The 13,504-nt window shown below is 40.8% G+C and overlaps 1 protein-coding gene across 3 annotated transcripts in view; it reads right to left on the bottom strand.

The window, feature by feature from the left end:
* The window catches only part of PAPPA2 (pappalysin 2), a 232,112-nt gene that overhangs the window by 49,127 nt on the left and 169,481 nt on the right, over nucleotides 1–13,504 (bottom strand). For all 3 annotated transcript variants that reach the window (XM_084794567.1, XM_084794566.1, XM_084794568.1), the window contains exon 18: nucleotides 1,277–1,445. In XM_084794567.1, the coding sequence (XP_084650693.1) occupies nucleotides 1,277–1,445 (169 nt within the window). The remainder of the gene's footprint in view (nucleotides 1–1,276; nucleotides 1,446–13,504) is intronic.

Genomic DNA, 13,504 nt, shown 5'->3' with positions numbered 1-13,504 from the left:
AAGAAAGGGAGGAGGAAGGAGCAAATGGGAATCTGAAGACAACTTCTTGCTGCTTCCATGTGAAAAAATCATAAACAATATTTTCCATTCATGAAACTTACCACCATCATCTTCTCCTTCAGCTATTAGGATATAAGAAACTACTGACCAGAGCTGTGTGCTTGATGTGATTTGGAAAAAATTTCTCCCCATATGATGTTGTTTTGCCCTGATGTGTGTATATAATCACACAAATGTTGCTTGTGGAAAACACTGAGATTTTTTTCAAGGTGATTTCTGTGTAGTGAAAGTAATTAATAATTTTCCTAAAGGTATGTTTTTGTCTTTCTACTAAAATGCACACATTCTTGCTGCTTTTAATCCTGTGTGAAGTCTATTCCCTTTCTCCTCATGTCTGCTGCCTGGTATAACTCTTGACTCATCCTGTGCCCCTCCCCCAAACAATCAAAGTATACTCTACGTGGATGGAACACAGAGGACATTAAAAACCATAAACCGCAGAGAGGAAGTACAGACCCACCATTAACTCTGCCTTTGCCCGGTGAACTCCATCCTATCCTAGCCAGTTGGTCCACACCGGCATGTCTGATGACATTGGATCTGATTTTGTGGTCCATTCATTTCATATCTGTTCTGCAGTGTGTATCTTGAAGTCCTGGATACTAAGTTAAGGACATATCAAGGGAAGGCCATTGATTTTTGCCTCCAAAGTCTACTTGACTTCCTGTCTCATGTATGTGTGTGTGGTACTTGAAAAGCATCTAAAACAAAACTGAGCTTTAGTCATACAATCATGATAAGGCTGTGGATTTTAGTTCAGACTTGGGCCAGCATCCTTTGGAGGGTAATAGTTCAACAGCACTTCAATATGCCTTGCTCAACAATCCATGTTTTTGTTTGGAACTTTGTTCTACTACAAAAAAAAAAAATCACAACTCCTGCATTCCTACCCATGTTAGGTCAGTACATGCTTGAGTGTTGACTGCTTTACCAAATCAGGATCCTTGAATAGTTTGAAATGAACCCTGGTGCCCTACTCATTGGTTTCTTCCCCTTATCTCAAAGAAAACTCTGAATTTGGAAGGGAATGCTCCAAAACACTAACACTATTAGGAACTCTCTATGGAATGACATAAATGAATCTCATTAGAGCCTAGCTGCATGAGGACCTGCCTACTGGGTTTTTCAACTCACTTCTTAGTAGTCATGTCCTGACCATGGTCATATAGAGGAGAGCACAGTCTCATGCAAATGAAATTCATAGAGTCTGCCTTACCCTTTCCTTTTCCTGGTTACAGTTGAGTACACACTGGCTGCCCAGCTTGAAGCCGTCAGTACATTCGTACATGCCTTCAAAAACAGGAGGAGGAGGCTCACAAACCACCGGGACGCAGCTCCCTTGTTCCCAGGTTCCATCATCCAAGCATTGTATCTTTAGGAATTTGCTAATAAGATATGAAAACAAGCAGCCCATTAAGAAAAGACCGAGCCCTTAGAAATAAGTGACAACAATTAGCAAAGGCCAGTGACATGGCTCAGTGGGTCAAGGTACCAAACTTGATGACCTCAGTTGAATACTGCAACCTATATGCTCAAAAGAGAGAGCTGATTATCAACATTGTTCTTTGACCCCCATACATGTCATGTCATATGTATGAGACAACACATACACACATACACACACACACACGGAATAAGAAAAGTAGGACAATTGGCTCTATATAGCTAAATGTCCCATTGTGGGTCATGAAGTTGAAACTAGTGGTGTTTGTGGATTAGCAGTGGTAGGAGGTCTTGTATATTTGACTGGCTACTCCTAAGAGCATTGATAAATAGCACAGTACCTAGACTGTTTATGGGCAAAGTTTCATGTCTATGCACACTGGAAGATACCATATGCTTCATAGTACAGCAGAGTTGTCACACACTCAGGGGACAAGTCAGATATAATCTGGAGATCTCCCATTCTGTGGTGATGTGTTTGATGAAATTGTTAGCACTCGTTGCTTCTTTGAGGAGAAAGAGTTTGGCAATGTATTGTTCTGAAACAGAGGCTTTCCTGACCATCAAGAGACAATTTCTCCACTCTTCACTATCTCTGCTTTGTTTGTTTACATGTTCATTTTTCCCTGGAGTAGGCTCATGCCTTTTCCCAGATCCTTCAGCAGGCACGCCTCAACGCTCTCCTGGAAGATCTGCCCCTCCACCTCAGGCCCAGACATGGCCCCTGACCAGAGACTTGTTTCAGATGGATGGGAATCAAAAGCACTGGGGTTCCTGTTGCTGCAAATTCCATTCCACTCCCCTCTGACTCACAGCAATGGGAAGGTGCTTTCCAGTTTGGCTATTTTAACATATCTACTTCTGATTCACAAAACTTGTGGTTACAGATAAGCTTGTAATTCAAAATAGAAATAATCTTTTGGTCACTGGCTCTCTCCATCACATAGATGGTGGCTTTAAATTGGCATCTGCTTTCTTTCTGTGAGAGAGAGAGAGAGAGAGAGAGAGAGAGAGAGAGAGACAGACAGACAGACAGACAGACAGACAGACAGACAGAGACAGAGACAGAGACAGAGAGACAGAGAGACAGAGAGACAGAGAGACAGAGACACATGTATGTGCATACATGCATTTTTGTGTTTTGAGACAGGGTCTTTTGTAATCCAAGCTGGCCTCTGAGTAGATAAGGGTGACACTGAACTCCTGAGTCCTCTTACCAACACTTACTAGGATTATACCCTTGTGCCACATACCGAGAACATGAAAATGACATTTTCTAGTGTCATAAGCTCATGTTGACATTAAGATATGCACCCATTCCATATATTCTGTTAACTAACAATCGTGCAGTGCCTTCTGTGTGCTCACAATATTCTTTCATTTTTATCAGAGAAACAAGGATCGTTCTGTTACATGAATGTAAAAATCAGTTTCCCCCCACTGGGTTGGAAACTCACAGAAGGTAGCGGCTGTGTCATTTTCTTGTTGTCAATTTTTAGGAATCCTACTCTAGGAGCTAAATAACTGCTTGATTTTTAAATCACTGAATTGCAATGAAGACCATCAGATACACTGCAAGACAAATCTACCAACTCGGCGTAACCCTCAGAAAAAAAACCTCTCGTTTTAGGCCCACTTTACAGATAAAGAAATGCACTGTGATGCTAACTTCCTTTCCCAAGACCTTACACTGCAAACGCATTTGCTTTCAAACAATTTGAACAACGTGCTTTAGTGATATCTCCTTAGAAGGTGGTGTGTTACACAAGGATTTTAGGAGCATACATTAGCTGTGTTCATGGTAGACCTGTATGCAAATGAGAGTGTGCCACGGTAGTATTTAGTATGTGAATTCTTTCCCACAACAATGGTGATACTTAAAAATGGCTTCCAAAATTGTTTTCTAGCAAAAGGTTTGCAGCTTACTTTACTGTAATGAGACTCCTATTTATACCCTCTTAAAGTCTAGTTGGGTGTCTTTTTTTTTTTTTACTTTTTTGTTGCCCTGTGGAGTTAGAATCCTCCAGGGAAGTCCCTTCTTTCTCCCACCTCCCACAGTTGAGACCCTTCCCACATCTCCGGCGAACTGGCATTTCTCAAATGCAAAGAGCCAGCAATACCACTGACACCAAGAAGGAAGCAAGGTTGGACAATCAATCCTTGTATGTCAGTGTGGTTACAAAGGAAAACCCGGGCTTGGCCAGAATGATATTTTTACTTCATGTGGTATTTTTCTCTGAATTGGTTGAAATAGTTCAACCATGGAAACAAGTCTTCCCTCTCCTTGCCCAGAGTGAGGAATGATTCAAGAATGTCGAGTTCATGCGTTTCCTTGCCAATTTAATAACCTCAGAGGTGAGACTAGACAGAATAAACTTGGATTGGCAGGAGGGAGTTTGGGTGTTTGGGGTTGTACCCACACAGTGTGACAGGACCTGTGCTGCAAACCAGCATCAACACGAAGAAGAAGAGGACTGACGTGTGGTAGAAAGAGAAGCAGCACAGTTGAGACTGAGGTCCCCGGGCTGGGCATGTATTAGGGGAGGCACTCCTATTTCCTAGGCAATTTGGTTCTTTTGTAAGAATCCCTACACTTCTCCAAGCTTCATGGAGTCTCCTCTGTCATGTGGTTTCTGTTCCTTTGGAGAATAGATGGTTTTACATGACTGCGTTCGTTCCTTTCTCGCCAAGCACCTGAGGAAAAGTAATGTCAAAAGAGGAGGAAGAGTCTGCCTGCAGATGAGAGGAATGCAGTCTGTGGTGGCAGAACAGGCAAGGACATGTGACAAACACTGTCCATGGCAGCAGGAGGATGTTTGACCACATTGCCCAAGATCAGGAAGCAGAGAAAGGAAAATGCTGGCGTTCAGCTGGCTTTCTCCTTTTCTTCTTTTTATTCAGTCCTGACTCCATACCACGGGATGGTGCCAATCACATTTGGGGAGTGTCTTTCCCCCAGTACTTTTTTCATCAACTAAAGTTCTCTAGAAACACTTGCAGATGTGTGCAAAGCTGCGCCTCACTAATGTGCTAGGTAGTTCTTCATGTAATAACGTAGAGCACAGAGATTAACCATTACAATAGCCCTCTCCTGGGTCTTTGCTTATTTTTCAGCAGCTGTACCTTGCCATCAGATGACAATGTTTAGGCCTCACCCCCAGACTGCTTCCAAAGCATCCAGCCAGTTCCTCATGGCCTGGTAGTTGGGGTGCTTGAATCTGCTGACCACGCCTACCTGTAGAGTGACAGTTAATGGCCCTGGTCTTCAGAGTCCTGGTATGGATCCTGTGGGCCATGGGACCTTTCTGGCTATTTTCTTGCATTCCAAAGACACAATGATTATATTAGAAAATCAGAGTGCCTTGGATTATTTCTAGCTCCAAGAAACTTGGTTTCTTTTTCAGGCATCTCTGAGAGGAACTGGAGCCTAAAACATCCCACCTACTTTGCTTTATTCAGTTACTATTATAGACAAGATGATTGTCCCTTTGGCAACTCCCCAGTTTGTGGCAAAACCTTAATCCTCAGTGTCATTCCATTAGGAGGGAGGCAATGGAGGAGTAATCAGGTGTTAAGATGGCACCCTCATCATGGCACTAGAGCCCTGAAATGAAGTGGGCACAAAAGCTTGCCTACCTTGTCTACACTCTTCCATATGAGAATATGGCAACAAGAACATTTGCAAACAAGAAAGAGTGTTCTCAGAGAAGAGATGGACCAATGCTGCCATCGAGAACTGTGAGGAATGGGTGCCAGTCAGTTGTTTAAGCCATTTGGGCTACTGTTACTCTTACTGCAACTCTTAAAACCAAGACACGTTGGTGGCGTGATCTTGAGCTCCCCCTTGTGATAGCTGCCTGTTCATTTCTCCTGATTTGGTGGTGTCACTATTATAGGACAATTCATGAAAACAAAAAATGGGTTTTATTCCTAACAGCCTGCTTCTTTCAGACAGTATGTGTAAATCTGGAGCCAAGAGACTCTTTGAAGCCACAGTGTGAAGGGATCCACATTTCAAGGCATGATAGCAGTGGGCAGTGAACCAATCCATACAGACAGATCCTCCCCAAGACAGAGTACAAGACTTCTTTCAAATTCCATTCCATTGCCTTTTGTGTAACACATTCTACTCAAATCTACCCCACTCTCTGTATTTTCTTCATCCCACTGGGGTAAGGGAAGTTAAAAGTGTTGCCTTCTATAGGAAACTAATACTAGTGACCAAGTAGGTGACTTTTCCAAGTCACCCAGCTACAGCCAGAGTAGAGTCTGAAGCATTCAACACCCCAAACATTAGACAAATGGGTTTCCAGTGAAATCTGTAACCTTACCAGAGTCAAGGAGGAGTTATTTCGAAAATCTAGATTATCAGGCATACTGAACCAAATCTCTCGGGATTGGCCTAAGACTCTATCGTCCTTCTGTCCCTACTTTCCCTCTTTGCCTCCATCCCTTTGATTCCTGCAGTTTTTGGGATAAAACCCAAAGCCTTTTGTATGTTAAGCAATTATTCTATCATAGAACTTGATCTCAGCATCTGCATGGTATATATTTTTTAATCTGTCCATAGTTTTTGTAAGCAATGAGGCTGGCAAACTCCTACAATTTCTTCTCCTTCCTATGCTAAAAGTAAGCCATAATTACAAGAAAAAGAGAATAAAAGCATTCACCTAACAAGCCTGCAGCCATTCCTTCTGGGCTGTGCTGAGCATCCAGCTTTTTGGCAAGGGTTGTGAGCCGGGTGAGCTTGCTCTCTAATTCCCTACTTTGTAAATGGCATCATGAGGATCTGGGGTTAGGCTAAGGTTTGTATTTATTTTCTTTCTAACTCCTCCAGACAAATCACCACAATTTCCAAGTTGAAAGGTGCCTTTTTCCAATTTCCAGAGCTCATGGTACCCACCTACTGTTGAAAACCCAGCTGTGCCTTTTCTCCTCCTAACACTCCTGCCAGAAAGAAAGATCTTGTAATCAAAACTTGGCTTCACGTTTGATTGATGTTGCTCAAGGCAAACATGAGTCTACCCCATTTTTCTATCACTGCTGAAGACTTTTCAAAAGTCATATTTATGTTCCCTCGGAGAAAAATAAGAGTATGGTTTCTGGGTCCAAGAGAATTATCATGTCTTTGCCAATCAAGGGCATCTGGTGTCTACAGTGGGGAGTCTCTCATGAATAATAGCATTTATGGATAAAGATGCTGAAGAATGAAGAACTAGTCTTGGTGTAGAAGAATACTTATCAATATAAGGTTACCTTCAAATCTCACCTACATGGTGTGGACTATTATTCCTTAGTGGGTTCTACCTCTCTGCATGTACTCCCCCTCAGACATCCTCAGCACAGTGAATGACATCACCATCTACCTCATTGCTCCAACTTGAAACACAGGAGACACTGCTGATTACACTCTCTCAATCTTACATTTCCCCCCAACCCCATCTGGTCTCACATAATCCATCAGTATGCCCTGTGAGTTCCTCCTTGCAGGTATCCCTGGAATTTGTCCCAGGGTCTCAGCATCTTTGGAGCCATAGATTTACTTTGACAAAGACATTCTCTTGCTTTCCAGGTAAATGTCTACTCTTCTGTACCCTTTTTCATACCCAGCCAGCAAGTACCAATTAGAGGAAATTTTTTAAAAATCGTGAATAAATCACATTGTAACATTTCCTTTGTAGAGCATTTAATTTGTTTCTGGTAGCAAAACAAAATATTTAATTAATTAAAGCCCAAATTCTTCATATTAGCCCACAAGATCCTACATTACACAACTCCATTTTCTTCTATACCATTCACCACCACAGTCATGTTTTTAAGTGGTCTTCACGTACTCTGGGGTGAGAATTGCAGGTGCAGCACAAGATCTTTCCTGCCACCGAGACTCGGGTGGCATCTTCCTGATTGAAGTGCTATTCTCTTAATTGGGCCCTTCTCTCTCTTCCTAGCTAAGAACACTTTCTTATCACCAAAACAACCCTCTGTCACCATTATATATTCTTAACAGACAGCATCATTGTCGCCTCCACAGGTTACATGCTCTGTAATTATTTTGTTATTTGTTTTCTATTTGCTTATTATTATACTTGCTCTGTTATGCGTGTTTACTCTTGCCTGGGCCTTAGTACCATATTTTCAGTAACTAGCATTATGTCTGGTTCATATTAGGCATCAATAGTATTTTGTTCAGTGGACATGTGAATGTTTACATTATAGCTGAGACACTATTCGACAGTCTAATAAGTTACTTGGTGTCATCACAATGTATGTAGTGTGAATGTAGTGTGATGACTTGACACTAATGCCCATATCACAGTATGGAAGTACCTATAGTGCTACAAAGGAGCAGAAAAGGAATTAATTCTTTACTTGCACATTTGCTGCTGTCGTCCTATGCTAAATACAAAATGTAAGGGGAAGCAGGAAGGGGAGGCAATCATATTGTTGCTTTTATACAGAGAAATAATCTGATGTATTAATTCCTTAAGTTTTTTATGACACATGCTCAGTTTCTGAGCTGAATTACATGCGTCCTCACTTCCCACAGTATGGTACCTAGAATTGCACTATTAGGATTAGAGTCTGAGAGCTAGTTAGTAATGAATCCAAGAATACACCTCAGGCTGACTCAGGAACAATCTAGTTTGAAGTTCTCCATGTTGTCCCCGTGTAGTTTAAAGTTGAAGAAGGGAAGATCTGGGCTACCTCAGAAGATACAGCTTTCCTCCACCCCACCCCAAAGACAACCATCAGCACTTCCAACCTCCATGCCAGTTTTTACTTTAACAAACTGCAGACATGGCTTCTTAAGCCAATATCAAAAAAGAGAGCAGGCAGACTTCAGTTGTGACTAGCCATCAGCCAATCATAGCTGCCCCACACTGTGTAACATCAGACTTCCAGATGTCCTGTCCCAGACAAGAAATATAATCAGCAGTACAACCCTCTTAGATATATTGGCTTTGGTAAGCGTGTCTTCTCTGAGGAACAAACAAACAAAAGTGTCCCTTATAAAATACTCCCAGGTAAAGTGGAGCCTCTGTCAACATGAAGAGCCTGCTTACGCCTAGATGTGTGTAGACTGTTTATTCCGGGTCAATGCCAGGCTCCATGCCTCTATCTTTGCACACTCTGTAATAGCTTAGGTACCCAGGCTGGGATGTACATAAGTGCCCTCTCCCTAGCCCTGACCTCCTCAGACTTGTAGTTCCTTCTTCATCCCTTTTCACTCCATCACCCACAGCATTTCTACCTTTTAAGTTCAACAGGACTTACTTAATCTCTTTTCTTATGTTTCTGGCTCATCCTTTGCTACATCTGATGGAATTTTTCATATAGAATTCACTTGGGTTACTTCCCAAAACCTGAGATGTTTCATGTGATTTAAACTTAAATGCACGGAATTATTACAGTTATTCAGATTCTTAATACCCATTCCCATTGGTGCAATGTTTGAAGACTGGAAACCACACGGAAAGGCAAGGAGGAACTAGACCTGAAACACATTTAGTGCTAACCTCTGGCCTTTACCATTTTGCAGCATCTAACGACATTTCTGCTTCCACATCCATTGGACAGTTTTAACACACACATGCACACACACAGACACACAGACACACACAGACATGTACATATACATGCACATATGTACATATTTGCTACATTATGTCCCACAGCTTGGAAGACAAATATAAGTATGGTAATAATGCCAGTATACTAAATTACAGGAGCCTTATCTTATTCAGTGTTCTACTGCTGTGAAGAGACACCATAGCCAAAGCAACTCTTACAAAGGGAAGCCTTTAATTAGACACTTGCTTACAGTTTCAGAGGCTTAGTCTATTATTATCATGGTAGAGAACATGTTAGCATGTAGACTGGCATCAAAGCATTGTTTGTGACCTTTATATTGTGGTCTGCAGGAAGAGAGACAGGGAAGAGGGAGAGAGGGGGAGAGGGAGAGAGAGAGAGGAGGGAGAGAACTGTAGAGCCCAGTGTCCCACACTTAAGCCTTGGGGAACACGGCAGAAAAGGGGATGAGAAGATTATAGGAGCTAGAAGATCAGAGGATTTTCTATGAGAACATGTCTCCCAGTAACATCAGAAGCTATATCCACAAAATCTCACCAACGTGACTGCTAAAACTGGGTGGGGAAAAAAAACCCAAGATCAATGAAAATGCCAAACTGGATGGAGAGGACCCATCAGGTCTCGACCCTACACAAAGACCTGTGGGAAATGGAGGAAGACTGGGAGTGTGAAAGGTTCTTTCCCAGGGAAGAACACATCAGTTAGGTGCCCAGTGCCAAATGGTCAGTCCTGAAACATATATAGGTAGCATTATAGGGTCTGAACAGTTTCCATTCAGAGGTGTGATGTGTTATGTGTGTGTGTGTGTGTGTGTGTGTGTGTGTGTGTGTGTGTGTGTGTGTGTACACATAGATATAAATAAACATCTTTCCTCTTGTAGTAGGAAGAGGTCAACTAATTAGGAGAGCCTGAAGTGAGTCTAAGAAGACAAAATTTCTTTCGATAAAGATTTAAAAATGTTATCTACTCACTTTAGAGGACATTTTACCTCATTTGCTACACATTATTTTTTCATCTTCTAAAATTTCGCTAGAAAAATGTATTCAGTCTCCCTGTCCCCCCCGCACATCTTTATAGCTTTGCTTCCCACAGGTCTATCAGTCCCACTACAGATAGGCTAACAGTAATGACCCATGGGTGCTTTCAGTCTATGCCACACCATTGTCTGGGGCTAAACCTAATGAGCCACTTTCTGCCACTGTTGCTCCTGCAGAGAGCAAAGGGCTTTCTATAATCCCTTGTCTAGAAGCCATAGCAACAATTAAATCTGGGTCCACTCATGCGTGATAAAAGCATCTGGGAAGCCACAGGCATCTGTGGATTGGAAAGTGCACAAACAAGCCTACACATACCATTCCGCTGGTGTATCATGCCTTGATATGGGTAAGAAGAGAGATGCTAGTCAACCCTTTCCATGTCAGACTTTCCCATGTAGAAAGCAAGTGGTGGACATTACAGTCACAGTGACCTTCAGGACATAGTTAGTGCCTACACTGGATGATCATTATCAGTGAGTACAACACATTGGCTCAAAACAGAGGCTATGGAATCAGATGACTATTGTTAAAATTGCATCTTTGGCTCCAAATAAGCCTCTGACTTGAAACAAATTACTTTACTGCTCTTGCTCTTGGTTTTCCTATTTGAAAAAAAAATGGAGATGATCAAACATTGCTCATATTATTATAAGAAACCATGTAACATGATGAATAGTATCTGCTCACTAAGTGGCTGACTAGATTAGCAAGTACTGATGACCTAAGTGTGTGCATATGTGTGGGATGTTAACACTGCACTCAGTATTCTGGCCATACTTAATTCTTCATATTACTGTCCCACCCAGAATCCCCTGGGGACCATTCATGAATCAGTCTGGCCTGCCCTGACCCCATTGTTAAAGAACAAGGCAAGGTCACTACCAGAACGATCATCCACCCAGCTAAAGTAAGAATCAAGAGAGGCCAGAACACAGTGAGGACAAGCCAAAGGCAGATGAGAAACAACGCTGGGGTAAGAGGTTGCGTGTTGCCGAAAGTCTGACGGCTTTATCTGTTAAAAGTAAGCATTGTTTATACTTAATTTTTACAGTAAGATGCTCCACTGTTTAGGACTGAAGGTCACAGGGACATTTATGAGACGAGCAAGTGTTGTTCTAAGTAAAGGCCCGTGCGCCAACTGCCAGGCCCATGAAGCCTGAAGCAGAAGTTGGCCTGTGCCCAGGTGTGTATTTGAGAGGCCAAAGCTTGCAGCAGAGGCTCAGTCACTTTGAAGCCAAAAGAAGCTGTAATAAATTAGTTTAAGGCTCACATGATACTACAATGGCAAGAGAATTGAGAATTCCAAGGATAAACTTTGAATGTATTTACTATAAACACTAATTATAAAGCCAGACAGAGTCTTAATGGAAAGAAAACAAATTTCTATTTCTTACAGATGCATGAGTGAACATAGAGATTACACTGTTGTTCTTACTTTGGCAACTTACAGATAACACACACACACACACACACACGGTTATAACCTATTCATGTGTGTTTACAATGTTTGAGTCATACGACTTATTCACCAGTTAGATTACTGTCTTAAAATTATAAATCCAATATATTTAAATAATTTCAATGTTGTTTCACTTCACATGGCAATTTCTTAGTCAAGTCTTCCTATCCCATCCCATAGTAGAGTAAAATTCATTGAAATTCAAGCTATTGTTCAGAAAGATGTGGAGAGTCAGATAAAAATCAAGGTAGGCTCTCCATGACAGGCCCTGCCCTTCTTCCAGGCCAGACTGACATTACATGTCTATGATAACTTTGAAGTCAGACCAGCTTTCTAATTGTTATTTTATTTCTCCTTACTTTATCCTATGTTTAATTTTACTGGTTCATGGTCTACTTTCATGTCACCTCAGTGAAGTGGGACAGTATGAAGCATAAAAAGAAGGTTCTGGTTAAAGAAAGGAAGTATATATTTTGTAGTTCAACAAACTTGGTTTTGGTGTGTGTTTCTTTCATAGATAGGGAAATGTACCTTCTCCCATCTGGCTACTGAAGAACTGTCTCTTGAATGACAATTCCAATATTTTTGGTTTCTAGACTGTTATTCTGGGATATAGAAACTAGAAGGAAGAGATTAGCCAGTGATTTAAAAAAACTGTATTTGAGAATATTCCTTCTTAAAATAGTATTCCTATTTAACACACCAGCAGGGTATCTTACTCAGAAATAGTTACTGTCAGAAGAAACTAGTATGTAGGTGGTTGTAGCAATGACAATGACGATGATAGGTTATAGAAATAATGATGCTAGTGAAGAAGACTGTCATGGTGGTATCAGTAATGATAGTAGTGATGATGGTGGTAATGATGTTGATAATGGCGGAGTCAGTGGTAGCAGTGGTGACAGTGGTGGTAGTGAAACTGGTGGTAGTAATGATGACAACAGATGGCATTGCCAAGCTGAGAAAATATAACCAGCAGCTGTGTTTCGGGGTGTGTGTGTGTGTGTGTGTGTAATCATTTAATCTTTACAACACTTGCCAATGTTCCTATTATCTCTATCTTGTGAATTACACCAGTGACAGTCTACTCTAATAATAGTAGAGTAGGAACTTGTCTAAGTGAAAAGGCTAATAAGCAGGCAGAGTTGCCATTTGAGTTTAAATCTCACCAGCCACACACTCTTTGTAATTAACTACTGAGCCATGAGATAAAACTTAACTACAGAAACATCTTTTAGTAGTTTTGAGTCAATCTTTAGCACTTTTGGGCTTCTCTCAAACCTATATAATCCTTTTCAGATTTATATAAATCTAAAAAGGAAAAAAAATCCTAGAATTCTGCTTTCAAATACAATCTAGATCCAGTACTGAGTTGTAAATGAAAAAAAAATGATTGACCAAACCCAGCTAACAATGAGTATAAACTTTAACAGTTCATTCAAACTAATTCACTCAGATTCTGGGAATTACTGTGAGAAAACTACCCCAAGTAGGCCCTACTAAATTAATGAGGAATGTTATTTTGTTTATAATAACCATTGCATCTTTGTATTAACAAATTATCCATTACTTTTCTCAATGATAGTATAGCAAAGTCTCATCACTTCTTATTCTATCAACACAGGAAATAAAATATGAGCTTTTAGCACTAGAAATTATCTAAGGTTTATTATACAAGTGTGCAAAAAGAGGCCAGAAAAATGAAACTTTTTGCTCATATACAAAAGTGTCATTAGCCTAGAGTTTTTGATGCTAGGATGGCTTCAATGTCATGAGGCCATTTATTGGCAGAATGACCACAAGTAACACTCAATATATATATAACTTTGAGTTATGTATTATAATATACAATATATAATATATATTCATAGACTTCTATGTATATACATACATACACACATATATGTCAATTTAT

Source organism: Acomys minous (assembly GCF_964271855.1).
Source record: "Acomys minous genome assembly, chromosome: 1".
NCBI classification, from domain to species: domain Eukaryota; kingdom Metazoa; phylum Chordata; class Mammalia; order Rodentia; family Muridae; genus Acomys; species Acomys minous.
This window is presented reverse-complemented; position numbering and strand designations above follow the sequence as displayed.